The sequence below is a fragment of the Nestor notabilis genome, unplaced genomic scaffold, assembly GCF_000696875.1.
Source record: "Nestor notabilis isolate BGI_N333 unplaced genomic scaffold, ASM69687v1 scaffold6831, whole genome shotgun sequence".
NCBI lineage: Eukaryota > Metazoa > Chordata > Aves > Psittaciformes > Psittacidae > Nestor > Nestor notabilis.
In genome coordinates, this window is record NW_009915094.1 from 1 (window position 1) to 26,161 (window position 26,161).

General features: G+C 40.9%; 2 protein-coding genes across 2 annotated transcripts; both read left to right on the top strand.

Annotated features, from left to right (window-relative positions):
• Positions 1–2,459: 2,459 nt before the first annotated feature.
• On the top strand, positions 2,460–10,321 carry EIF2S1 (eukaryotic translation initiation factor 2, subunit 1 alpha, 35kDa). Its single transcript, XM_010023952.1, has 7 exons — positions 2,460–2,700; positions 3,866–3,945; positions 4,415–4,566; positions 7,022–7,128; positions 8,283–8,380; positions 9,353–9,496; positions 9,782–10,321. Exons 1-7 carry the CDS (start codon positions 2,460–2,462, stop codon positions 9,905–9,907), a joined length of 948 nt encoding a protein of 315 aa, XP_010022254.1. The 3' UTR covers positions 9,908–10,321.
• A 5,534-nt stretch (positions 10,322–15,855) lies between these two features.
• On the top strand, positions 15,856–25,410 carry PLEK2 (pleckstrin 2). Its single transcript, XM_010023953.1, has 9 exons — positions 15,856–15,903; positions 18,519–18,683; positions 19,011–19,192; positions 19,931–20,022; positions 20,357–20,544; positions 21,059–21,160; positions 22,916–22,999; positions 24,152–24,230; positions 25,211–25,410. The coding sequence occupies exons 1-9, from the start codon at positions 15,856–15,858 to the stop codon at positions 25,336–25,338; spliced, it is 1,068 nt and encodes a 355-aa protein (XP_010022255.1). The 3' UTR covers positions 25,339–25,410.
• The last annotated feature ends 751 nt before the right edge of the window (positions 25,411–26,161 follow it).

The following is a 26,161-nucleotide window of genomic DNA, read 5'->3' on the forward strand; positions in this document are numbered from 1 at the left end:
GGCCGGGACAGTGAGTCGCTGGTCAGAAGTTCCTCCATGTTCGTCAGTTTCCGCAGAGACCCGTGCAGCCGCGGGGACCTAAACCTTTGTCGAGGCGTTTCTGATGTCTTGGAAAGAGGATTTCCAGCATGGCGCTGTGGGCACTGCGTTGCTCCCGAGAGTCTTCCACAGAAGAACAAAATAAAAAGCTGTGTCTGTGGAGAGAAGTAAAATGCTGTGTCTGCAGAACGGTGGTTGTCCCTTCCTGCTTGCTGTCGCTGGGGTTTGTTGCCTCGCAGTTTATTGTGTATATCATAAGTAACATGTAGGATTGAGCAGAACTGCATGAAGTGAACTAGAAAAACGACCTGTAAAGCTTTTATTTTTAACCTTGGGAGTTCTTTGTTCAGCTTCAAGTTACATGAAACCTTTAGAGGGCTGTTTTTATAATCCTTTACCAGCCTGTATGTCCCTCTTCTGAAAGTTAAGAATGCAGATAAGGGTGGACACCACCTTTTGAATTGTGTACGTAGCACTTGGTGTTACTATCTTACTCTCTTTTTCATGTAGCTGGAAAGCATTAGCACTGCTGTAAAGAGCAAGAATAAAACTTCAAGATGATGCATACAACAAGCTTTATGAATGTGTGACACATTTAACTTGGCATCTGAGGCTCCTACTTCAGTAGGAAACTGTAGGAAACTTTAGGCATAGACAAAAGGAATCAAACTAACCTGGTTAGCAGTGATGAGTATGTGGATCCATCATCAGGAAAATGAAGCCATTTAGGCATTTCTTCTTATCACTACATGATTATGAAGCATCAATTTTGTACTTTTTAAATGTATATGAATTAATCCTGGTTTGGTTTTTTTTTCCAGGTGTGTTTTTTTTCCCTTTTGACTAGCAATAGGTTGGAGGGGTACTTTTTTCTTTTTTAGTGCTTCAGGCATTTCAGGCCAGGTCTGTCTTCTGTTCTGATTATTGCCTTTGCTTTCTCTGCTGACAGGCGGCCTCTGGAGCAGGTCTTGCACAATTGTTCCAAAAATCTTGTGTTGAGTTTAGAAAGTCATCTGGCGTATAGAGTCTGCTCCTTCTCAGTAATGCAGAAGCTTCACTCTACCTCTTATTTTCTCAGCCTGTTGCATGATCTCTTATTAAAGCATCCTAGAATGGTTTGGGTTGGAAGGGACCTTACGATTATCAAGTTCCAAACCCCTGCCATGGGCAGGAACACCTTCCACTACACCAGGATGCTCAAAGCCCTGTCCAACCTGGCCTTGAACACTTCCAGGGATGGGGCATCCGTGTCAAACAGATACCTTTGTGAGCACTTCAGGCTTCTTCTCTCCCGTGTCCTCCTGTTGCTAAAATCTGATTTAAAATTTTGCACAGCCTTATGAATTTAATGAATGCAAGGTGTGCAGTGCTACCTTTTCACCACTTGAAGTCTGTGTGCTACAGCATGCTATGCGTAGGTAGTACAACAGTTGAAGTGGATAATAAAGTCTGAATAGAAAGCTCTACTTTTAATGCAGAAAAATTATCATCATAGTAAATTGTCATAGTAATACTAAAATACTAGTTAATTTATTGTTTATGAAGTACAACAAAGTGAAATGCAAGGTCCTCGCACCTGGGTTGGGGCAATCCCAGGCACAGCTACAGGCTGGTCAGAGAAGAGATTCAGAACAGCCTGAGGAGAAGGACTTAGGGGTGGTGGTTGATGAGAAGCTTCACATGAGCTGGCTTCAGTGTGTTCTTGCAGCCCAGAAACCAAGCGTATCCTGGTCTACATCAAAAGCAGCGTGACCAGCAGGTCAAAGGAAGTGATCCTGCCCCTCTACTCTGCTCTCCTGAGACCCACGAGGATGATTAAGGGGCTGGAGCACCTCCTAGAGCACCTCAGCACAGGCCAAGAAAGTTGGGGCTGTTCAGCCTGGAGAAGAGAAGGCTGTGTGGAGACCTCATAGCAGCCTTCCAGTATCTGAAGGGGGCCTACAAGTATGCCAGAGAGGGACTCTTCATCAGGGACTGTAGTGGTAGACAAGGGGTAATGGGTTTAAACTCAAACAGGGGAAGTTCAGGTTAGATATAAGGAAGAAGTTCATTACAGTGAGGGTGGAGAGGCACTGCAACAGGTTGCCCAAGGAAGTTGTGAATGCTCCATCCCTGGCAGTGTTCAAGGCGAGGTTGGACAGAGCCTTGGACAACATGGTCTACTGTGGGGTGTCCCTGCCCATGGCAGGAGGGTTGGAACTAGATGATCTTAAGGTCCTTTCTAACCCAAACCATTCTGTGATTAATTTCTATTAAAACCTAAGTTTGAATTGCAAAAGCCTTATCCTTATAGGCAATTTTTTGTGCCAGTGTTCCTCTCTGTTCTTAGTAGTCCTTGCTGATTTTTTTTTTACCGTGTTTGTAGGAGAAGGCAGTGATGTGCCGTGAAATAAAATCTTTGTTTCTTCTCAAATTCCAGAATGCCAGGACTAAGCTGTAGATTCTACCAGCATAAATTTCCAGAGGTGGAAGATGTAGTGATGGTCAATGTTCGGTCCATTGCTGAAATGGGAGCCTATGTCAGCCTGCTGGAATACAACAACATTGAGGGCATGATCCTTCTCAGTGAGCTTTCCAGAAGACGTATTCGTTCCATAAACAAACTCATCCGCATTGGGAGGAATGAATGTGTCGTCGTCATAAGAGTTGACAAGGAGAAAGGTATCTGGGGGTATTGTGGGCAGTATCAAAATTGAATTCGTAGAGAGAAATGGAGATAAACTAGGCAGCTTAGGTGTTCTTTGGTTTTGTGAGGGGTTCTGGTTTTTACAGTGCTTAAGCAAAAGGGATCATCACTGTGCCATCTGATCATTCTTTCGTTTCTCTGTATCCATTGGGAATTGGGTTAATGAAGGTCAATCATATCAGTAAAGATTTGTAGTGAAGTGTAATTCGTTGTTACATCTATGTAGATTTTCTAAGTCTTAACTGAAGAGACTCAGTTAAGATCTACATATCATCTGATGCAGAGGTGAAAATCTAAATCATGAGCATTTAATGCTCACAGTCCATCCTGTTCATTCACAAGTCTTTAATCTTGGCTATAAATGCATAGATGACATGTATGTAATTGTACCACATGAATTGTGTGGATTACAAGTTGAGATTGCGCAGGCAACTTGGTCTTTTTCTGTCTTCTGAATGTTTGAATCTTTTACTCTAAGGTTTTTTTTTAATATATTTTCTATATATAACTTGTCGGATTTTGATAATAGCGTTCCGTGCAATCTTTGAAATCTATAACCAGGCATAAAAAAATAATAAAAATAAACACTGAGCACATCTCCTAGAAACCTGACTGTTGGTATGATGTTTCTCAAGCGATAGGCTTTTCTAGAATACTTCTGAAACTGCAGTTAACTGAGATTAAGTGATGAATGGCAGGATAAGAAAAAGCAAAGAGAAAAGAAAGATGAGAAACTTTTCTCAGATAGTTCTGAAGTGAAAGAAGTTTCCCAGCATCTCTAGTGAAAGAATACTTCCTCTTACAAATTCATTTAGTTCTTATATTAACAGGAAAACACATCTGGAATTCATATAGTAGTCTTTTAGTGAATCTTTGAGTGAGCCTGTAGTTTCTGAGAAGTAGGTGGAGGCCTTTTCAAATTTGTTAAGAGATGATTCAAAAGAACTTAATATCCTAATTTGGATCATAATTTGATAAAATTAAGGCTTCATTTTGTCACTTTATGTAGCAACATAAAGAGATAGTGTAGGCAAGGGGCAAATCCTAAGCCAGAATGTTTGTCCTTTATGCATTTTTCTTGAAGCAGTTAAACTTAGTTTGCACAATGCCTGACGCTTTTAAAATGGTTTTCCCCAATAGGTTATATTGACTTGTCAAAAAGAAGAGTTTCTCCAGAGGAGGCAATTAAATGTGAAGACAAATTCACAAAATCAAAGACTGTAAGTTGCTTTGCTATATTCAGGCACTGTGTATTTCCAGCTTCTTTCCTTAGCAACCAAAATGCACAGATACAAGATAAGATGAAAATAAAGTATTGTTCTCATGTGCTGGGCATACTCTGATTTTCATTTACTCATGCAAATCTATTTAACCAGTGCATCTCTCCATGAGTGCTCTGATAAACTACTGCTTCATTAATGAGTAGATCAAGTAAGACATCAGTTGAAAATTTGTGATGTAAAGGGATGTATTGAAATGATCAGAAATCCAAAGTATGTGCTGGTTTAGCACACTGGATGTCTTTTAGTGAAAAGTCATTCAGGGTCATTAAAGGGTTGACTGCCACCCTTACTACTGTCTTACACTTCCAAGTAGAAGTCTTATAATTTAAATATTACTTTTTATTCTACATTTTTGTCTGGTTTTGGTATTTGTTTTGGGGGGTTTAACACTCCTTTTGTGTTCCAGGTTTACAGCATCCTTCGCCATGTTGCTGAAGTCTTAGAGTACACTAAGGATGAGCAGCTTGAGAGTCTGTTCCAGAGAACTGCCTGGGTATTTGATGACAAGTACAAAAGACCAGGATATGGTGCTTATGATGCATTCAAGCACGCAGTCTCGTAAGGACATCTTTTCTGCTTCCAGGGGCTTATTTCAAATTGCAGAGAAATATTTCTTGGAATAGATCCATCATAATGTTCTTTTGCTTCTGGGGGTTTGCTTTTGTGTTGTTGTTTGTCGTTTGTTTTTTGTTTGGGGTTTTTTTTTCTGGAGTTACTATGTAAAACGTAGTGGTCGAGTGACCTAGTAAATCGTGACATCGATCTTCCAGTTGCTTACTGTAGGTTTCTCTGTCTTACTGCTTTCTTTAAGTTCCCAGTGCTCTTAAAAAAGAAGGCTCAAAGTTGACTTGGTCTTATTAGTCTTTGAGTCTGCCACTTTGTATGTCAAGTTTTTAAAAGCAGTCATTGAATGTGATGTGGAGAAATACTGAGGCATTGGTGAATAATGTGTTTTAAGTATAAAAGAAATCTGATTACAAATACTGGAGCGATTTCGATTGCTACAAGTGAGCCTGTGGCATTTCTAGAAGCAGCAGCTGCACTGATCTTGGTTGTCTGTCCGAATTTGACTAGTCTTAGACCCAAGCAGATACTAACAAAAATATCTTGCTGTGTCTGGAGATATTTCTACTCACAGGTGACTGTCACTCTTCCACTGCACAGGAAGAGTTTCTCTTTTTTAAATGCGACAAGCTGGCTTGTTAGTTCTCTATACTTCCGAACTTAAAGAATGGGAATGGGATCATGAACTTAGAAATGGAATTATGAACAGAAAGAGATGGCAATTGTGATGCTTATGGAATACACACTGAGATAGATGGCTTGTTTGTTTTTTTTTTTTATGGAGTGTTATGTTTTAGTTTGCTTTCAGAATTAACCTATTTAGTTTCCCTCTCAAGATTCCCAGCATGCTGGGACATCTAGTCTAGGTCATGCTTGCCTAGAAAGGTTGGACCAGATGATCCTTGAGGTCCACTTCCAACCTGATGTTCTATGATTCTATTGTGAAATTGGCAATCCAAAAATACATTTTTCAGTCTTTTTTACTCTTATGGCACGTAAACCTGAGTGATGAACGTGAGTTGAACACTAGATGGCAGTAATAAAATTATACAATTTGTATGGACTTTAAGAAGCAGGGCACTTGGTAGCATTTTGCAAGCTCAAAACCATCTTTGTATTTTTGGGAAAGAGGCAACTTGTACCTTCATTTAGACTGAATGTATTCTGTTTTACAGAATAATAATTATTTTCTAATCAGATTTTCTAATCTAATTTTCTAATAAGATCTGCAAAATTGCTGCAGAAGGAATTCCTAATCATTCTGTAACTGTTAAATACTTAGTTAAACACCTACATAATAGAAGGACAAAAACTGTAGTTACATTGGCTGTTTAAGCTTCTCTCTAACTTGGAAAAATTCCTGAACACACATGTCATTTGTTGCTCATCTGCTGTTCAGGTCAGAGCACAAACATGTTTCCACCAGTAATGCCTTAAGATTTCTGACAGTGGACTGCAACTTTTATTTGTTCTCATGCTCCTATACATAAGCTATATATATAATGCTCACAAAAGTAACTCAAAGATTTAACCGAATAGATTGTAAGTGAAGAAGCAGAATTTGCATATTCAATAAATCACTTCTGCTATGCAGGTTCATATTTTGGTGTGTAAAATCTGTCATATTTCTGGGTTCTGATTGCTTATTTTTGGCCCTTCTACTGTCTATATTCAGTATATAAAGCCATGAAAGATTATGTTTTATTAGCAGCAGAGACCCATCTCCAATATTGCCTCTGGTTTTTGGGCCACTTTAGTTCATGTTTGCCTGCTAGTAGAAGTATAGGTGGTCTGGTATTGTTTTTTAGAGAACTGTAGCTCTTGTCTCTGAAAAGCAAGAAGGGTTTTTGTAAGGAGCTCTGTGGTTATGTTTCAGATATATTTTGGTTAAAAATAATATAGCAGTAGAGACTTGACACCACTTCTTCAAACAAGAGCTGCTAATTTATATTGGTAAACAGCAGAGGTGTTTGTCCCTTGTGATGTCTGGATTTTAAACTATTAGCTTGTGATTTAGAAAACCTTTATCCTTTCTTTAGCCAAGAACATAGGCAGCAGATAGATAAGTGTCTGTGATCCAGTAGGTTATTTTGCAGAATGACAAAAATCTTGCATTTGAATGAAATGCTGAAACAATTCAAAAACCTCAGATCCATAACAGATTTTTCTTCATGTGATGGAGGTTTATCTTTACATTGGAGGGAACATAAATACAAGGCAACTAGGTATTTGTCTCATTCTGTGTGTCGTGTATAAATAGACAGAAGTCATTCCTCTTGATTTAAAAAAAATAATAATCTTTTAGGTCTTTTCTTCCAGGAACAGATTGAGTAAACTACTTGCCTGCTTTGTTGTTACATGCTTCCAATATTGAAATAGTACCAGAAGTTAATCTTGTGTCACATTCCACTTCATTATGACTTCTGTAACGTTGCTTTGCTTGGCTCAGAGACCCTGCAATCCTGGATAGCCTAGATCTGACAGAAGAAGAGAGACGTGTATTGATTGACAATATTAACAGACGTCTGACACCGCAAGCAGTCAAAATCCGAGCTGGTGAGTTCTTTCCAGATGTTAATTGAACACATCTTGACCCTCAAGTCAAACCACTTAGTGGTTTCTAATGCTGATATTTGAGTGGAACTGCTCCGAATTAAGACACCTTAGTCAAGGATTGCTTGCAAAATGCCTGTTTGTGTTCTGTCCCAAAGTGCAAGGTGGTTTGGCTTTTATTTTTTCCCCCTGAACTGCAAATTCTTTGGTAGGCAAAGTGTTTGTCCTGATGTGTATTACAGTCTATCAAATTGCACTGGCACACAGTGAATTTAGATGTTTTATAGTTATTACTGCATCCACAATACTCTTTTTCATTATTCAAAGTCTTAAATTTGTTGATTCCCTGACAGGATGATTGATCTCTGTCAGCATGGCTACAATATATGTCTTAGCCATTTGTCCATGAACATGTGAAAATAGTCTACACAGTCTTCTCTGTGTAGCTTGGTCTTGCACCATTGTAACATATGTAAAGAAATCTTTGTCTCTAAACTAACAAGCGTATTACAGATATGGCCAGTACTAGTCTGTGCTGTAATTTCCAAACATCTACAAAATGCTCTACAAAAGGTATCTACAAAAAGGTAACTAACATTACTAATTAATTAATTACTAACATTTTAACTATATATTAATATAACTTACCTTAAAAAAAATAAAACTAAAAATCCAGTGCTCCTCAAGTGATGACTCTATGCCTCTGTTTTAATTACTGACAGAATTCTGTGAATTTGTGGATGTGCTCTTTTTCAAGTTTCATTTTTTCTGATCTTTACTTTTCTCTGGTATTTATTGCTTTTATATCTTCATCTCTCTATGTGAAATGCGTAATTATTACTGATTAATTTACTGGGTCAGAGGTAAGTGAAGGTGGGCATATAATTCCATATCTTGGCTTTTCCAAGCACAATGTAAAATGTACATCTAAAGAATTTATGAAGTGTTTTCACCGCAGCTTACAAGTCAAGAAAGTGAAATACCTTCCTCAGCTTTGGGAGCTACTGACGTTCTCATCATGAATAAACACTGGATGCTACAAAGCTTTATCCAACCTTATGTTAAAAAGCTTTAAAGACTCTATAGCATTTGGTAACTTTTTTATTATTAGTTTTATTCATTTATTAAGTTTTATCATTTGTATTCCTCTATCCTAGATATTGAGGTGGCCTGTTATGGTTATGAAGGCATAGATGCAGTAAAAGAAGCTTTGAGAGCAGGACTGAACTGTTCCACGGAGAATATGCCCATTAAAGTAGGTGTCTGTTTAACAGTGAAATCAAAAGCTGTTTTCCAATGCCTTCAGGTACCGGTAGCATGCTGTTGCCATTGTCACAGTCACGTAGCTGAGGCTGGGAAGCCATGTACTTGCTTTCTGATTCTTCTCTAGCAGGTCTGTAATGTACTTCCTATGAGCTATATGCGGACAGTTGTTCCTGTGGCTGTGCTGTGACTTGCCAAGTTCAAGAAGCTGTATTTATTCTGTTCACAGAATCATTAGAGTTGGGAGGGACCTCTGGAGATCACCTAGTCTAATCCCCCTGGCAAGGCATTAGTTCAATTTATTCAAGCCTAGTATTTGCATTCTGCATACCTACTGTTCCTTTATGCAGCCTTAGGTAGGGAGCAGTAGGTTTTATTTTCAGGTACAAGTTTGTGTAAGAAAAGGAATGTTTGCTCTCATATGTTTGACTGTTGGTAGAATGGCTACTGTACCCAGGCCTAGCTTTTCTTCCCCAATGATTTCAGGATATTGAGTGTATTATTAAATAAATGTTTTCAGAAAAAACTTGAACTTCCTTCTTTGAAAATGACTTCTTATACTGCTTTCTTGTAACAAAATTAAAAGTTTACTTATTCAATCTTTTTTTTTTTTTTTAAGTGCTGGTTTTAACACTTGTAATTGGAAAAATTGTGAATAGCTGTTTTACTAATCTGCAAAGTGGATATTCTCTCCGCTTAACAGTATTTGTCTAAATGAACACACTATGTAGAAATACCTGATGCTGATACTGGAAATCAGACAGGCTGTACAACACTTCCTTGTCTGCTATTTCACTCCATGTTGTTTGTGCTTCTAGAAAGGGTTTTTCTAATGGGAAAACATTTTTTCTTCTGTGAATTGTGCATTCAGAAGAGTGTTGCTTGCTTTGCTTTCAGTGTTCTTTGGCTTTATTACTGAGTTTGCCTTTTAATTCTTCTCTCCCAAATCCGTACAATGTGATAGATTAATCTGATAGCCCCTCCTCGTTATGTGATGACTACTACAACACTGGAGAGAACTGAAGGACTCTCTGTTCTGAATCAAGCCATGGCTGTAATTAAAGAAAAAATTGAGGAGAAGAGAGGAGTCTTTAATGTGCAGATGGAGGTAAGAACACATTACATTCTAAAGTGTAATTTTTTAACATTTTTAAAGTAGAGTAAGACCAGTACTCTAGGAGAAATTTTAGCAAAAAATTATTAAAAAAACCCTGAACTTTGTGTTCTTTAAACAAATGGCAGAAAAAATTCTAATTTTTCACGGCGTTTATTTTGTGACTTTAGGATATATTTTGTCTCTTGCTCTTTATGTAGAATCAAAGCCTACAAATATATATGATGTTTTCTTTATGACAATTTACCATGTGTTCTGGGATTTTTTTGGTTTTTTCAGCCCAAGGTGGTTACTGACACAGATGAGACTGAGCTTGCAAGGCAGTTGGAAAGACTGGAGAGAGAAAATGCTGAAGTGGACGGGGATGATGATGCTGAGGAAATGGAAGCCAAAACTGAAGATTAAATGTTCTAGAATATTTAGAAGAGAGACCATTTGACAAATTAGAGACCCTATTGCAAACACTCTGGACTAAATGTTTCCAGTATTGAAAACTTCAAGTGCAAATACTTGAAGTGTTTTCTGTTTTAAAAAGACCAAAATGTAAAAGGCTCTTCTAGCTAACATGTGATGCAGCAACTTAACAGAAATTGAATCCTTTGAAGGGAGGTGCCTACTCAAATTCAAGACATGGATCTGGCCAGAAGGAGGTTGTCACCCTATGCTGAACATTTTCATACATCCCAGTTCCTAAGTGGTGACTACAGCTCAGTGCATCTGTTAATGATCCTTACTGGGAGCATCAAAACCAAGTGAGCTGAACAGTTCTATACAGAATGTATTTGAGCAAATATTCAATAAATTTGGGCTATGTAACTCGAAGAATTCTTTTTTCCCTTCCTTTGTCACATGGCCTAGAGTGGTATGAATGTAAAACCTGGAAGGGTATGACCAGCAGGTCCCCTTTAACAGTGAAAGGGCTTTCTTTGCTTTGCTTTAAATCAAGCCAAGAAGGAGTGGAAGAAAATATTTTTCTTGCAGTTTGTTGATGCAGATTTGTTTAAAAGAGCATTTCCTTTCTTTATCATCTGCAATTAAGTACTGAGAACTTGAAAACTTTAAAAATAACTCGTTACCATTCCAATAAACATAGCTGATAAATGAAAAATTACATAAAGTCATACTTTTCTCCTATAGGTGAATATAGCAGGAGGTTTAATTAACTCGCTCATACTTCAAAACAAGCTGTACTGTCTTGTAAGCTCAGTCCTGCATGACCTTAATTTCTGCCCACCCTAAGTCTGCTTTACACCAGGCTGAGCTACTCACTCTAGAAATAACCTGTTTATCTTCTCTGAAGAAGAGAAACAAGATGTGCTTTCCACATTGGAGTATAAAAAAATCCTGTTTCCTTGTCTGTGAGAACTGGCAGGTGGGAGGAGGTTGTTTTTGTAAACCAAGAACTAACCTTTCCAATTGCTACATTTTTAAATATATTTATCTTCTTTTTTTTTTTTTTTATTGTCATGTCCCATATTGCCCATCCCATTTTTTTTCTTAATATTTTGTGCTGCTAAAGGAAAAAATGCAGGGAAAATGAGGCTTTGAGCCTTAACTAGGAATTCTTAATGCTGCCACAGTACAAACAATATCATTGCTATATGGTGTTGCCACAAAAGGCATTCGGAAAGGGTATATGCATTGCAATCCATGCTTGATTATTAGGGTTGGCTACATGTGGACTCTGATAGTAATGCAAAGCCAAGAAAGTTAAATAATGTCTTTACCGAATGTAAGAAAATATCTAGATGTGTCACACTGAAGTGAAGAAATAATATATTTTTATGGTTATTTTCTCAAATTGTTGCCTTTTCAGAAGCTGCTTAAAATTATGATAATGTCAGCTTCCTGTTTGAACAGCTCTTCCAACTCTGCCCATTCACTGGAAGTGTTTTGAATTCCATTAAACACAACATGTGGATACTCAGACTGAAGAGCAAAGTGCTTAAAAACTTAGTCAACATGTGATCTATATACCAAAGTAATGCTGTAAAGGAAAGCACTGAAAAATGAGCCACACCTACTCTTTCCTTGGCGTACTATCAAGGTGTTAAGATTAGTATAATCTCCACAGATGTTATGTTACAGAGCTGTTTTGGTGTGTTACTTAGGTGAGCACTGTTTCTGTCGGTAACTTAGGGCAAAGTCTGCTGAACTTGTTCAGTGGTTTCGGGAGCTTTTCTGATAGGATCCTTAGTGTGCTGGTGAACACAGTTCTGTGTCAATTCTGAGTGCTGGAAAAAACTGACCGAGATGGTGAGGATGGTAACAAAGCAGCTAAAGATAAATGCATGTTAGTCACTTGCTACCCTGGCAGATAAAATCAGGCTTTCCTGCTGCCTGAGCACATTTTAACCAAGAAGCGTAGAAGATGCAAGGCAACTTAGCGGATATTTCTCAAGAGTTGCAGTAGGTGGAAGGAGAGGGTCTAAGATGGCTGCTTTCGAGGGGGGTGTAAGGCAGCACTGAACCCATGAAGCTCATGCTGGGCCTCAGCTGTGCTGCATCCATTGCTGTAGCCCATGGCTTAAGGATCTTTTAGAAGTTCCTGAGGTGATACCTTCTATCTCAACTGGTGTATTCGGTATGCATGGAACAGCGTTTGCTTCCCAGTTGCTTAAAATAAGGGTTGTGGATTTTGTGTGAATGCCTTTGCTGAAGAAGGTCATATATTCCTGCTGTTCGTTAGCAGTTGTGCTGTTTACTCAGTTGTAATTGCAAGGCCAAAATCTCCACTAGCGCTAGTCAGCTGAAGGGAAAGGTAAAGGTGTATTTGTGAACAGGGCTTGGCCTGATGTGTTAATTCTAAGGATCTCAGCATGATTTTCATATCACAAATTATTTTTGTAAGATTGGCAGCTTGGAAACAGTTTTACTTATAACATCTGATAAGGACTCATTAATACAAAAAAAAACCCCAACCAACCAGGGGTACCAGCTCAGGTCAGGTGCACAGTCTGGTAACACACAGCCCTCTATCCTGTTCCTGATGAGGGCTGCTGAAGAAGGGGTGCCCTGCTTTCTTGAGACTGTTGTGATTTGTCAGGCTTTTAATCCAGTGACAGTTCCTTGCTGTTTTCTCTCCAATTCTGGCCCTCAGGTGTTGTTTTAGATGCAGTGGAGCTGGCATGTTGTTCTTCATAGCAGAATCTACACTTCAGTATTTAATTTCTGATAGCTTTTTGTTCCAGTCTAGACAATTAAACAACTGTTTTCAAACAGTGCCACCTTTTTACACGTCCTGCTGTTACGTCAGAATTCTTTTGAACACTTGTCATCTTTCATTTTTATCTAGAAATATTTCATCATTCCTTATTTTGATGTGGTTTCTTTTCATCTTTTTTCATCCCTAATCCTACACCAGAGGGCAAAATCCTAGTATCTTAAGAAAGTGCTTTGAAAAAGTTAAGTATATGTAATTGCCCGTGTGCCACAATGATACATGACAGGCTTTGTGGAGCATGGGATGGGTTTGTCCTGTGGGCAGGTTCTCTTTATTAGCAGTTCGTGGCTTCTTGAGGGACTGACCTGGAGGTACCGACAGTGTCTGTCAGGTCACCCAGCTGAAACAGTGTAAGAGCTGCCTACTCCTGCCCTTCCCTCTAACCGTGAATACTGTCCTGGGGTCCTGCAGCTGTCTCTTCCAGGCCATCCCAATGCAGGTTCTAAAACCTATAAAGTATTTTGGGGACACTTTGAACAGAAGAATATGTTAAGCACTCAGCTGTGCTCTTTCATTAAAATACTGCACTGATGTGTGGGAAATATTCTGAAACAGATCTGATGAACCAGGTAGTCCTCCCTTCAATGAGTTTCCAGTCCCATGGAAGACCTGATAAAGAGCTCCCTAGGTTTGTACAGATGGAAGCATCTCCACCAGGAGACTTCAGTGCTAGAACTTGCCTTCCCAGCACGTGTGTGGAAATGGCAGCCCAGATCTACTGACTCGTTTTTCACTATATGATCCTGGAAGATCTGTGTTCACTCAGCCTCAGGGAGCAGAATAGCGGCAGTTTGTTAGCTGTGATTAACTACAGAATGAGACGAGGGAAGGGTGTGTGTGTGTGTGATAAATATCCAAAGAACTGAAGAAATACTTTGAAGTATTGAAGAAAGTGGCGGCTCTAGATTATAAGAAGTAGTCGATACAAAACCTTTTACTTAATGAGCAGCTACAGCAGCATTTGCTTCACCATTCACCAGCAGTTTGACAATAAAATTCTTTGTTGCTAATGGTAATTTTCCCAAGGTCTGTCTGCAGGGTTGCGGGTGGTCTGCATGCCAGAGAAAAAGCTCACTCGGATCTTGCGCGAGGACTGGTTGTGGTGCAGTGCTGAGATCACTGTCTGAGCGAGAGCACCCTGCAAGCTTCTGCCTGTCCTCACTAGCATGAAATTACCTCATACACCTTGTTATAAATTGCCTGCAGTAACAAGCTTGAACAATGTGGAGTCAAACCTCAAATACCGAATGGGGGAACACTGTATTCCTGGAGCTGGTTATATAAAGAGTGCATGTCCAGTGCATGCAGCAGTAATGTCTCTTATGTACCTAGACTCAAGTTTTCTTTTTTTTCAAGTTAAATTCTGATGTACAGAACATTGTGAAATGAAGTTTATTTTCTTTTTGCCTGCTGACTGCATTGGGGTTTTTCCCAAGACTCTGCTTCAGAGTACAGCTTTTTATTTATATGTATATTTATGTATTTGTGCCAGGACAGAGATTATTTTTTAAATTGAAAGAAATACACTCAGTTCTTTTCTGCTTTATTTTAAGGCCACTATAATATATAAAACATATAAATAGAATATTTGTATCTTTGAAAATAGTACACACATACAGCAAAAAATACTCCTCTAAGGTGTTCTGTTAAACTTACTGTACTTATACTAGGTGGACTGAAGAACAAACATAACTGGGATATGACTTATGCAGCCGGTTGCCTCGTGGCTGCCTGCTTTCTCCAAAGTGGTAAAGGGAGTACAGTAGGAGCTACACAGGTGACTTCCACATGGGCCAGCTGCTTTTGAAGTGTCGGCCAGCATGCTTTCTCTTTATACAGCAGTCGAATTCTCTAACTTCAGGTAGTGTTCAGTCACGCGTTGTCCTTCTCATGCTCTCTGCAGGACTGTTCTCTGGGTTGTTTCCAGTACATTGTCAGGTTTGGATTCTTCAGTGCTTTGTTCGGCCTCACTAAAAGTGACAAAAAAAATATAAAGGAATTATTAGTTTGTTCCTTTCCTTGGAACATGAAAGCAGTAATTAGATCTGGTGTGTAAAGACTGAGAGATACTTGAGTCACTTTATCTTACTGAACTCTGAACACTCTCTTTAAGTAGCAACGAGTGCTTTTGTTTATTTGTTACCATCTACATCATGTTTCTTATCACAGCCGCTAGCTCTGCCCACATATTACCTCGATTTTGATACAAGTCAGAAAATGCTAACAGCACAGTGAAGACTATTACTCCTGCACAGTTGGTGTTGATTTGTTGAAATACCAACACTGGTTTATTTCATCAGGACAAGATCTGCTAAATCTGTCAAACAGGTTTATCATAGGCAAAGTCTTCAAAAACGCAGTAGATACCTAATCCCGTATTCAGACAAACAAAAGGCACTCTGTTTCAGAGGTGCCCAGGAGTTGCAAGAGGTCACTGCATGGTGTTCATTGATCAGACTGCTTTACTAAAAGAAAAGCCTTAATAGTTGCTTACGTAGGCATTTAGGGTGTTAACTTGGGAATCTTAGGGTTTGTGCCCAGAGGTCCCTGAAAGCAGAGTGGTGCTTTAGAACTTCTTCAGTAAAATAAATTTCTAGCAAAAGAAACTATTTTAAGGTTTGTAAAAGTCTCCTTGTAATCATAATATTTTATGTGTTACACTTCAGGTGTTCTGCAGGACCCCTAAGAGGATATATTTATTAGATGAGATATTTCAAGTGGTAGACTTGATTAGTCTGAAGTTTTGAGGCATGTGATTTTATAATTCTGCTTCTCCCTCCCATGCAATACCTGGTTTGTCATCATGTGGCTACTTCCATTGGCCAACTCACTCGGTGGTGCATTTTGCTATACTAAAGTCTGTGAAATTCTTTTGAGATCCTTTTTAGACTTTCCTTTGTTTCACTTCCCAGAGGGCAGGTAATGTATCAGAGCCAGCTCACTGTTTAACCTATGTCTCATAGGTAGGAAGAGAGGGAGAAAAAAACAGGGAAGGGAGACTGCGTCACATTGGAGGAGGAGGGTAGTAAAGAAAAATGAGCTTTCTTAAACAAATCACACGCAGAGGGACAGGCTGCCAGGGCTTGGGCACTTCTCGGCAGGGGCTCGGCTCTCTTCCCTGCTGGCCACGATGCAGGAAGCAGCTGGAGTGCTGAAGGAGGGCTTCCTCGTCAAACGGGTGAGTGTATCCGTCCCCTTCTGTGCAGTTCTGCTCCAACGTGGAAGCAGCCCCTGAGCAGGAACTGGGTTGAGCCAGGGCTTGTGGCAAGGCAGACCACTGGGTGCTGGATATGAGGAGCTCCTGCCTGCTCCTGGGAAACGAGCTCCTTCAGGTTTGTGCAGATGCATGCCAGGGGAGCTGCACGAACTGCAGGTGCTCATTATCCTCCCTTGAGTTTCCCTGTATTGGCCCTCTATTTACTCAGGGGAAAGTGAATTAGCCATCAGCATTACTCGGGTACCAGAAAGCAATCGTGTCCGTGCCTCTGCAAGGAACACATAAAAAACTACCAGCAAATGGCTACATGGCAGCAGAGGAAGTGGCCATGGGAGGATGGAGAGTGGGAAGGTGTCTGTGCCTTCTTTAGTGACCCAGCTGAGCTGCATTTCCCATTTCATGTGAGGGGATGGAGAACAGGCTATTCCATCTGAAGGGGACCAGAGCAATGCAAACACGGAAGTATGCTTGAAATAACTTTTTCCCACACCTCTCAGACTGCACTGTAAGAAAATTCTAGCCAAAGCATGGAGAAAATAGCTGAAAGATGGTGTCACACATTTCAGCCTTTCCAGCACTTTTCCCTGCAGGACCAAGTTAGTTATAGCTGGGAGACAAGAAGGCAATTTAACAAGCAGCATTAAGTTGCTTTTAGTACCAAGAACCTGTTTCAATGACTAATATGGTCCTTGATTACACACCAAAAATGTGATCTGTTCAAAGGTTTACCACGCCTCAGGAAATGCTTTTCTACAGTACGTGGCAGTGCTCCTGGTGCTGACATGAAGGTAATCCTGGTCAGGAGCCCTCCTGGCAGGGCTGGCCAGCCACGAGCCACGTGAAGCCATGCTCTATGCAGAGAAGGGCTGCACAGCCTGAGCTGTTCATCATCCCTTGTGCAGTGAGGGCAGAGCAGTCCCAGCTCCTGGTCTCTTCTCTGGGCTACAGTTGTATTTTGTGGCTCTTAAATAACTACTGCATTCAAGATGGGAAGCCAGGGCACCAAGTGTGTGAGAGGAATATGTTATCGGCAGCACACTGAGCTGTAACCACCTGCAGCCTGTACAGCATCACCCAGATAGACAGTTTGATAGGAAGGAGACCACAAAGAATATGATTAAAGGAAACTGGGGGAGAAGGGAACAAGAGATCCTGAGGGGGAAAAAAAGAGGAAGGGGTGGGATCAGATAAATGAAAACAGAGCTTTCTTAAGAAGAGAGCAGAAGCAAGGAGATTATCTAAATGCATTATAAATGTCTGAATTATGTAATGTATTATAAAGTAAATGTGTGGAAGTCACGTAAATATAGAGGAAAAAAGGTAAGGCAACCTCCTGAAAAAGAGGAAATCTCCAAAAAGGAAACAAAAGAGCCATAGCAAAGGACATATTCTCATGGAAAATGGCCAAGGGACTTTACAACAGGTGGAAAGAAAAAAAAACCACACCACTGAAGAATGCAAAGGAAAGGAGAGAACAAACCCAAGTTAGATAAATTGTACTTCGTATAGACTAAAAGGCGTTAGACTTAAACTGCCCTGGATTTTAGAGACTCATTACCCCACCTTTTCTTGGAAATTGCTGGGTTTCCCCTTTACTCATAGAGAATTAATGAGCTTTGACTCCTGCCACAACTGGACTTTGCATGTTCCTTTCCGCTAGCTATGCCCACCCTCTCCCAGGTCTCAGAGCTTCCTCCACCCAGTGCTCCGCCTGCTGGCTGCAATGCTCCGGAGCCTGCGGAAACACAAGTCGGCTCCTCACCCCAGGAAGCTGGGCCTTACTCTTCGAGACAGGACTGAGCCTGCTGGTGTCAGCCCTCGCTGGGTTTGCTCTCCTGTATAGCCAGACTAACGAGAGCCGGGGGCTGTCTGCAGAGGGGAAAGAAGGGATTTTGTCTGTATTCCGATATAACGCAGGAAGCATTCGACAGCAGCCTTCGCTCGGTCTTTTGTCATAGAAAAGCACATTTCCTTTACAAGAAACCGTAACACAGGGAATGTTTTAGCCCAGGAGATTGGAGGCGGGTAGGATAGAAATAAACCGCTCATTAGCAGTAAGAGGAGATATAAGGAAAAGCCAATTCCGCCAGGAAGGTGCTTTCAAAACCACTTGGCACCTGTAGCCACATCACAATGACAGAAAACAAAACACATCAAACACCATCCAGGGTTCCCGGAGAGGAGGAGTTTGTCTCCAAAAGCCCTCATACATTTCAGGTTTAGCCCTGTTCCTGCCTGGTGCTGTCAGCGGGCAGGCATGCTCCTAAATTACAGCTTTTGGGGATAATTCGTGTGAGCTTCTGCTAGAAACAACTCTTGCTGGAAAAGAAGATGTCCTTGCTAGAGAAAGAGCAAAGCACCTTTCTGTTGCTCCATGAGTTTGTTAGTGATGGAGCTGTGCTGCTTAGGTACTAGAAATTTGTATTTCAGGAAGGACAGGACTCATGATGACTTCTTGTGATTCTTTTCATACCATTTACTACTATTTTATGGTATTTTCACCTCCCCCAAGAAGGAAAATATGTTAATTTCTCAACGCTTGTATTAAAGTTAGCTATGTGATTCTTCCCCTCTAGGGACACATTGTTCGTAACTGGAAAGTGAGATGGTTTGTTCTGCTTCAGGATAAGCTGCTGTATTACAAAATTGAAGGAGGCAAGAAGGAGCCTTCTCCAAAGGGCAGGATCCTTTTGGATGGCTGCACTATTACTTGTCCATGCCTGGAATATGAAAACAGACCGGTAGGAATGGAAAAATGTATCCCTTCTCTGTGGAACTCACTTTCTAACTTTTCCCTAGACTTTTCCTCTTCTTCTGGGTGGTCTGCTTGCTTTTAAGTACCACAAGCTTCCATGCATACAAACTGTGCTTGGAACTGAAAACACAGGGATCTGAGGAGGGGGAAAGCAAAAAATAGAACAACCCAGAGTTGTGCCCACCATCCTTCTGGCCAAGAGTTGTTCTGTTCTGCTCAGGTGGGATGGCATATCAGACTTACTTGTGTCACTTAATGCACGTGGAGGACAATAGCTAAATGATCTTACTGCTTTGCCCTTCTTTCTCCACAGCTACTCATCAAGCTAAAGACAAAAACCAATACAGACTACTTCCTTGAATGTTGCTCCAGGGAGGAGCGAGACTCTTGGGCTTTGGACATCACTGGAGCTATTCATGCTGGTCATCCAGTACAGGTACAAGAGCTTCACAGAATGAAGAACTCTTTCCAACTGCTAGAGAATATCAGCCTCCAGTAAGTATATATGGTTTATTCTTCTGCAGTTGCTGTAGTTTGCAAAGCACCTGAGATGATGTATGGAGAAGGTCAAGGGAAGCTCCTCTCTGCACAGATTCGCTCCCATGTGGCCAGGAGCCTCTAAACTGATTGCTCTGCCCTAGGTTTGCACATACTCTTGCCAGAGCATGGGAATACACTTTTCCCAACCATTATTTTTGGGACTATTTGGTTTCTGCACAAACATCTCACCGCTGGCTTGAAGACCTTCTTAGTCAGCTACTAAGGTTCTCACTGGGGAGCTGTATTACCTCAGAAGATGTAATACCAAGGAAAGACTGAGTGATGATATTGTTCATGTCTTGCTATTGAGCTTTCAAAGCTGGTAGCTGGAATCCAGACTAGGACTTTTAGGGTGCATCATGTTAAACAAGAGGAAACAGAGAACTGGTTAAGAAATAGAAAAATTACACAAATTTTATTTGTGTTGGAAAGGTTAATGAAAGCTGACTATAGCTCAGTTAGAAATACTTTAAATTAAAAGATACTTCATGAGGCATCTCGTTTAGTGCTGCTATTGGGTGAATAAAGTTCTCCTATACTGTACTTAGGACAAAACTTCTGGGTGTATACCTAGGCTGTTTCCCATCTTTGTGTTGGTAATCGGGAGGACATCCCAGGTGCTGACAGAAATATGTGGCAATTTTGCCCCTTTTTTTTTATTCTACTAACTTTGTCCTGTGCTCTCTTTTGCAGTAACATAGTGGTGAGAATGTGTGACAGCAGTACTGGAATTAAACTAACCCGCAACTTGCAACAAGGCAACAGATACAAAGAGACTTTCACAGGTACACCTACTACAAGCAAAGAACTTCCTCACATCTAACACACCACTTTGCAGAGACAAGGGAGCTACTGTACTGCCTGCATAGTGGAATAAGTTGTGGTCCAATGGAAAGTAGTGGTACAACCAAGCTTTCCAACACCTTTCTCTCTTGCTTTTTGGATATATGGAAGCACACACAGGACCTTACACTTTTGGTCAACCTTGCACGTCATTGACAAGTCTTTCTGATAGTACCAAAATGTTTCAGCAAATGAAGACCTGTGTAGCAGTAGACCATTTGTCTCATCTTGGAAGAGTACACTGTCTAGGTATGAGAACTGCCTTTCTCCCTGCAGGTTCTGCCCTGGTGGACTGGCTCATCTCCAATAGCTTTGCTGTGTCACGATTTGAGGCCATCACCTTGGCATCCATGCTGATGGAGGAGAACTTCATCAAGCCTGTGGGAACCCGCAGCACTGAGGCCACACGCTTCAGCAACCTCTCTGAGCAGTTCCTCGATGACTCTACCGCACTGTACATGTTTGTAAGTGATGCAGCTGCCCACAGAAGCACCTCTCCTGCCTCTCATCACACACTTGATTTGGGCAGTGGTAAAGGGGACACAAACAGTGTGCAAACAAAGACAAAATATGCAGGCTGTGAAAGCAAACACAGAAGGAGCAACCCTAGGCCTTTAAGGGTGCCAACACTTGCACTTTTGCTGTAGACAAATAGCTACATGGATATGGAGGGATCTACAAATTACATAATTGGGCATTAAAAGGGGTGTGTCCCTCAAGTGCAGTGCTGTGTCTGCATTTAAGAGAGGCTGTAGTTATGCTAACACTCAAGGCCCAGTGCATGTGTAGGCTTTACAGCTGTAATTTGTTGCTTGTAAACCTTGGATCTACAAAGCTGAGCAGCAGGGCTATGGAGTAGAATTTACTGAGGAAATACAAGCTAAAAGCAACTCAAAGAAAATAAAATGCAGAACTTTGTACTTAAAAGTGTGTTTAGATTCAACAGAGAAGTGGAACCATCTTTTCCCTATTTTGCAGGCTGAGAGCAGTAAGAAAAACATCAGTTCCAAGGAAGAGCTACAATTTAACATCTCTGAATTAAGCGGCACAATTATGAAGCAAGGGTTCTTAGTGAAACAGGTAAATACCATCTTTGAACCTCCACCGGGAAACAAGAAAAATGACACCTCTTGAGGGCTTCCTAGAGAATAAACGTGATTTATATGGGCATGGCTGGAGAGTTGTGGCCAGCAGAGCTTATTTGCCTATCAGTAATACTATCACAGATCATGCGGAGAAAAATGTCTACTTATAAAGAAATGACCTATGTAACTTGCTGCTCAAGCAGAATTAATTGGGTATTCCATATATATTGAGTCTGTACTGAAAGGTATAAAGTAGTATCAAAAGCAAAAGCCCCACCCAAAGTCCAAACCCCATCGTAGGCATTGCATACACTTCCAAGCAGATCCTTTGTTCCTCTGGTCTAACCTGTCCCATCCAAGTCATGTGAGCAGCTGTGGAATTCTGCTGGCTACAGACAAATATCAAAGCTGAGTAGATTGACTTTTGCATGGCGTAGACATTTACCTCTGGATAGTCACTCATGTACACATGGATGCTCTGGTAATGGTGAGACCTGTTTTCTCTGGGCACAAGAAAGACCTCTTTAAAGGATCCCACCTTTAGTCTACAAGACTTGGTTTTCAATCCTTGCTATCAACAAGATGAGGATCAATCATGCTGTTTCAAAGCATAACGCAGCCACCTGCAGAGAGAACCCTACCATGCACCACATGGCCACATTTCTACTCTGGAGCTTTGTACCATGAGCTGTGATTTTAGTGTGGGAAAACTTGATGTATCTCATAGAATCATAGAATGGTTTGGGTTGGAAAGGACCTTAAGATCATCTAGTTCCAACCCCCTAAGATGATCTAGTTCCAACCCCTCTGTCAGGGGCAGGGACACTTCACACTAAACCATGTCACCCAAGGCTCTGTCCAACCTGTCCTTGAACACTACCAGGGTTGGAGCATTCACAACTTCCTTGGGCAACCCATTCCAGTGCCTCACCACCCTCACTGTGAAGAACTTCTTCCTTATATCTAACCTGAACTTCCCCTGTTTAAGTTTAAACCCATTACCCCTTGTCCTACCACTAGAGTCCCTAACAAAGAGTTTCTCCCCAGCATCCTTATAGGCCCCCTTCAGATACTGGAAGGCTGCTATAAGGTCTCCACACAGCCTTCTCTTCTCCAGGCTGAACAGCCCCAACTTTCTCAGCCTGTCTTCATACGGGAGGTGCTCCAGTCCTCTTATCATCCTCGTGGCCCTCCTCTGGACTTGCTCCAGCAGCTCCATGTCCTTTTTATGTTGAGGACACCAGAACTGTACACAATACTTCAAGTGAGGTCTCACAAGAGCAGAGTAGAGGGGCAGGATCACCTCCTTTGACCTGCTGGTAACACTTCTTTTGATGCAGCCCAGGATACAGTTGGTTTCTGGGATGTGAACACACACTGAAGCCAGCTCATGTGAAGCTTTTCATCAGCCAACACCCTCAAGTCCTTCTCCACACGGCTGCTCTGAATCTCTTCTCTGCTCAATTAAGAAATTAAGAGAAGGAATTAGGGATATAATCACCTGGTCCTGTCACTCTGTTTTCTTGATTCTTAGCACAAGGAAGGGAAGGCGGAAGGAGTTATCAATGTATGAAGAAGGATGTTAAGCAGAAAATTCTGGGAGTTATTAAGATGTCAGAAAATATTTTTCTCTATTGGCTCAAAACCCTCTTATTTTCAGTAACTATTTAGGTGTCTCCTACAGCCTGCAGGGAAATGGCCATTTCAGGAGATATTTACTAGTGGTAACTTTAATTCTTCTGTTTTGCAGGGGCACAAGAGGAAAAACTGGAAGGTGAGGAGATTTGTTTTGAGAGCTGATCCTGCTTTTTTACACTACTATGACCCCACTAAGGTAGGTGAGTGGGGATTTACTACCCCCAGAAATCCTCTTACAGACCTGAACATTATAATGAAAGTAAAATTATGCTGTAGATGTTTCTCTTACTCAAATCTCCTTTTGAGTTCCTCTATTCATTTCCTGGGGAATTAAGACCTATCTCACCTTGCCCTGGGAGATTGTCCTTGTAGGATTTCCTATCCCTATATCTTCCCTCCTGTCTTTCCCCAGTGAGATTCCTTTTCCTTAGCCAAGTCTTCTTGGGATTTGTCTTCTGTACCCACACAGTCTGGGACCATGCTCCTGCAGGGATTCTTTCTGGGCTGTGATCTTTCTGGGCTGACATCCCACCACTAGAGGGTAATACTGCTACTGGGATTTTTCATGGCTTTGTTCCAACATTGGCGAGGGTCTCCTTAACGCCGAAGTATCTATAGGCATTACAGGTACTCAGTTTTAGGCTTGCTCAGGGAATAGCTGAATTTATCTTAATCGATATAATAACCAATGTGAGCAACCCAGAAGGGCATATGCCAGAAGGGCATCCACCACAGGTGTGTAGGGTATCCCAAAGGTCAACAGGTTGCTAAAAGAACATGTAGAGAAATGCTTTATGTGTCTTTTTAAAGAAAACACAAACACCATAACAGTGAAAAGAGCTTATGGAGATGGTTCATTTTCTGTTGCCTGTTTCTTTGTGGTTTTTTTTATTTTGCACTGCACCTCACCTTTGTAATGCCATAAACTCAGCCTGCAGAATCTGAAGATCAGACAAGGGCACCAGCCTACTGGTGAAACCAGTCAAATTTTTCCCATATGTTCTCAGTGAAAAGCAGCAAGCTAAAAGCTTGCAGAAAATATATAATATATTTTAATATGGATTGTTCTTGATAAGACCATACATAAGTTTGAAATGTAATTGTTATCCTATCCTTGTGCTTTTAATTGATCTCCACCGTTCCCAGATACGTCAAACATCTAAGACTGAAACAACATAGTAATGCATTTAATTACGTGTCTTAATTGACTTATCTTGTGACATGGATGTTTTATATCTGGAAAGACTGGTATTACATCTCCACCTTCATAAAATGACTTGATGTGATCTTGGAAATCATTCTAATAATGATATTTTCCCAATAAGCCTCGTTTCCTTTTTCTTTGCAGGAAGAAAACAGGCCAGTAGGTGGATTTTCTCTTCGTGGCTGTCTTGTGTCAGCTCTGGAGGATAATGGGGTCCCAGCAGGTAAGCATGAGCCTCTAAACGTTCATACATACATATTTATGCCATAGCAATGCAGTCTTCAGGTGTGGGTTTGTGTGTAGCTGTCTGTACACACAAGGGGGCTGGCCTCTCCTCTCCCTTTGCAAGCAAGGGAAGAGGCACATGGTAAAAAATCCCCATAGCGCTGGGTTGTCCACACCAGGAGGGACTTTTTTAGGGTTATTTCCACTTATCTTGGGTGTTCCCTTCTTAAGGGCTTTTCTCAGTCAGATGATCTTTGAGACAGTCCTAGAACATTGATTAATGTTCCTGAGTTAACAGACAAAGAGGAAACAGTTTCTTTTTGGATGTTGTTTAACTCGGTCTTGAGTCATCCCCTGATGCCATCCCTTTTCTGTATGTTCTCTCTACTTATGCTATTACCTTTTCCTTTTCGATCTGCTAGAACCCAAATGTAAGGGAAACCTAAAGATGGCAGTACGAAAACCAGTTCTGCTCGTAAATATGCTTAGCTTAGGCATTTGTCCAGAACTTCACCCTCGCAGATAAGTGTTTCTGCTGTTAAAGCAATTTATTTTATGACAGTAAGCACAGTGTGTGGATCTTAAGTAGGGAACATCTTTCTAAAGACAAAAGACAGGGTCTGAAAAGATAAGGTGGAGGGGGAGAGGGGGCATGAACAATAGAGCCGGTTGCTAAGAGGAACCTGGAGATGGGCGTAAGCAAATCTCATCTACTGCACAAACTGGTCAGGATTTTATCACTCCATTGTATAACTCAAGTAAGATTCTCTGTCTAAATAGTGGCTATTTTATATATGATGCATAGTGCACAGTAGTTCATACAGTCTCTGTAAGGGGTGTCTATACTCGATCTTCATTTTGCAGAAGGAAAATCAAAGACTAATTCACTAAATTAAAAGTCTTCTTTATGAAGCTTCACATCTGCCACAAAGCATTTCTCTGTGCAGCTTCCTGATCTGCCATATTTTTTCTCTGCAGGAGTGAAGGGCAATGTGCAAGGCAATCTCTTCAAAATCATCACCAAAAATGACATTCATTATTATATCCAGGCCAGCTGCAAGGCAGAGCGAGCACAGTGGATTGAGGCAATTAAACCACTGACATGAGTAAGGCGGACTCCATGCCAAATGATGAGTCACATTTGTGACCAAGTTTCCTGCTCTCATTGTCCGGGACTGTTGTTTTGCTCTCAGATAGTCTATTTTTGTTATTTGTATCTCCATAGCACCCAGCAATTCCCAACAGACCAGCATCCCAGGTGCCTAGAAGTCATGTGGATCCAGAATAATTCCCCACCGAGAACTTAACCATCTAACAAAAGATAACAGGTGGATACAGGCAAACAGGGCTTTACAAAGAAACAATGAGATACAATATTCCAAGATGGAAGAAAATAACTACTTTTGTACAAGTATTCAGTCTATATTTGACAGATTCAGGTTGTGCTTTATCCTAAAGCTGAAATGCTGTGTTCCCTTCCCCTTTATAAAGGGGCTTATAAACTTAATTAGTTAAGACTGACTGAATCAAAGTCATGAAAGGTCCTGGTGTCTAAGGCTGCCTTTCTTGGTATACACAAGAGTCTTGTGCTAAGCCACAATCCAGCTGCTAGGATAATCACTAATGCAAAACAAACCAAGTGTCTGTCTGTCCATCTCTCTGCTCTACCATTTGGTTCTGTTAGGTTGGAAAAGGCCAAAGGATCTTTCTCTCCAGTATAAAATTATTCTTTTGCTGGTAATGGCCCACAGCAGTACAGGATCCTGAGTATCAAATCAGACCAGTGACAGTTATTCCAGACAAATGCCTGTGCTGAATATATTGGATAAAACCACTCAGCCATAGAAATGAGACTTTTCCTCCTGATTATGACAGTAAGTCCATTTATGTGGAACACCATCAGGACTGAAAGCTCTAATAGCAGTTATG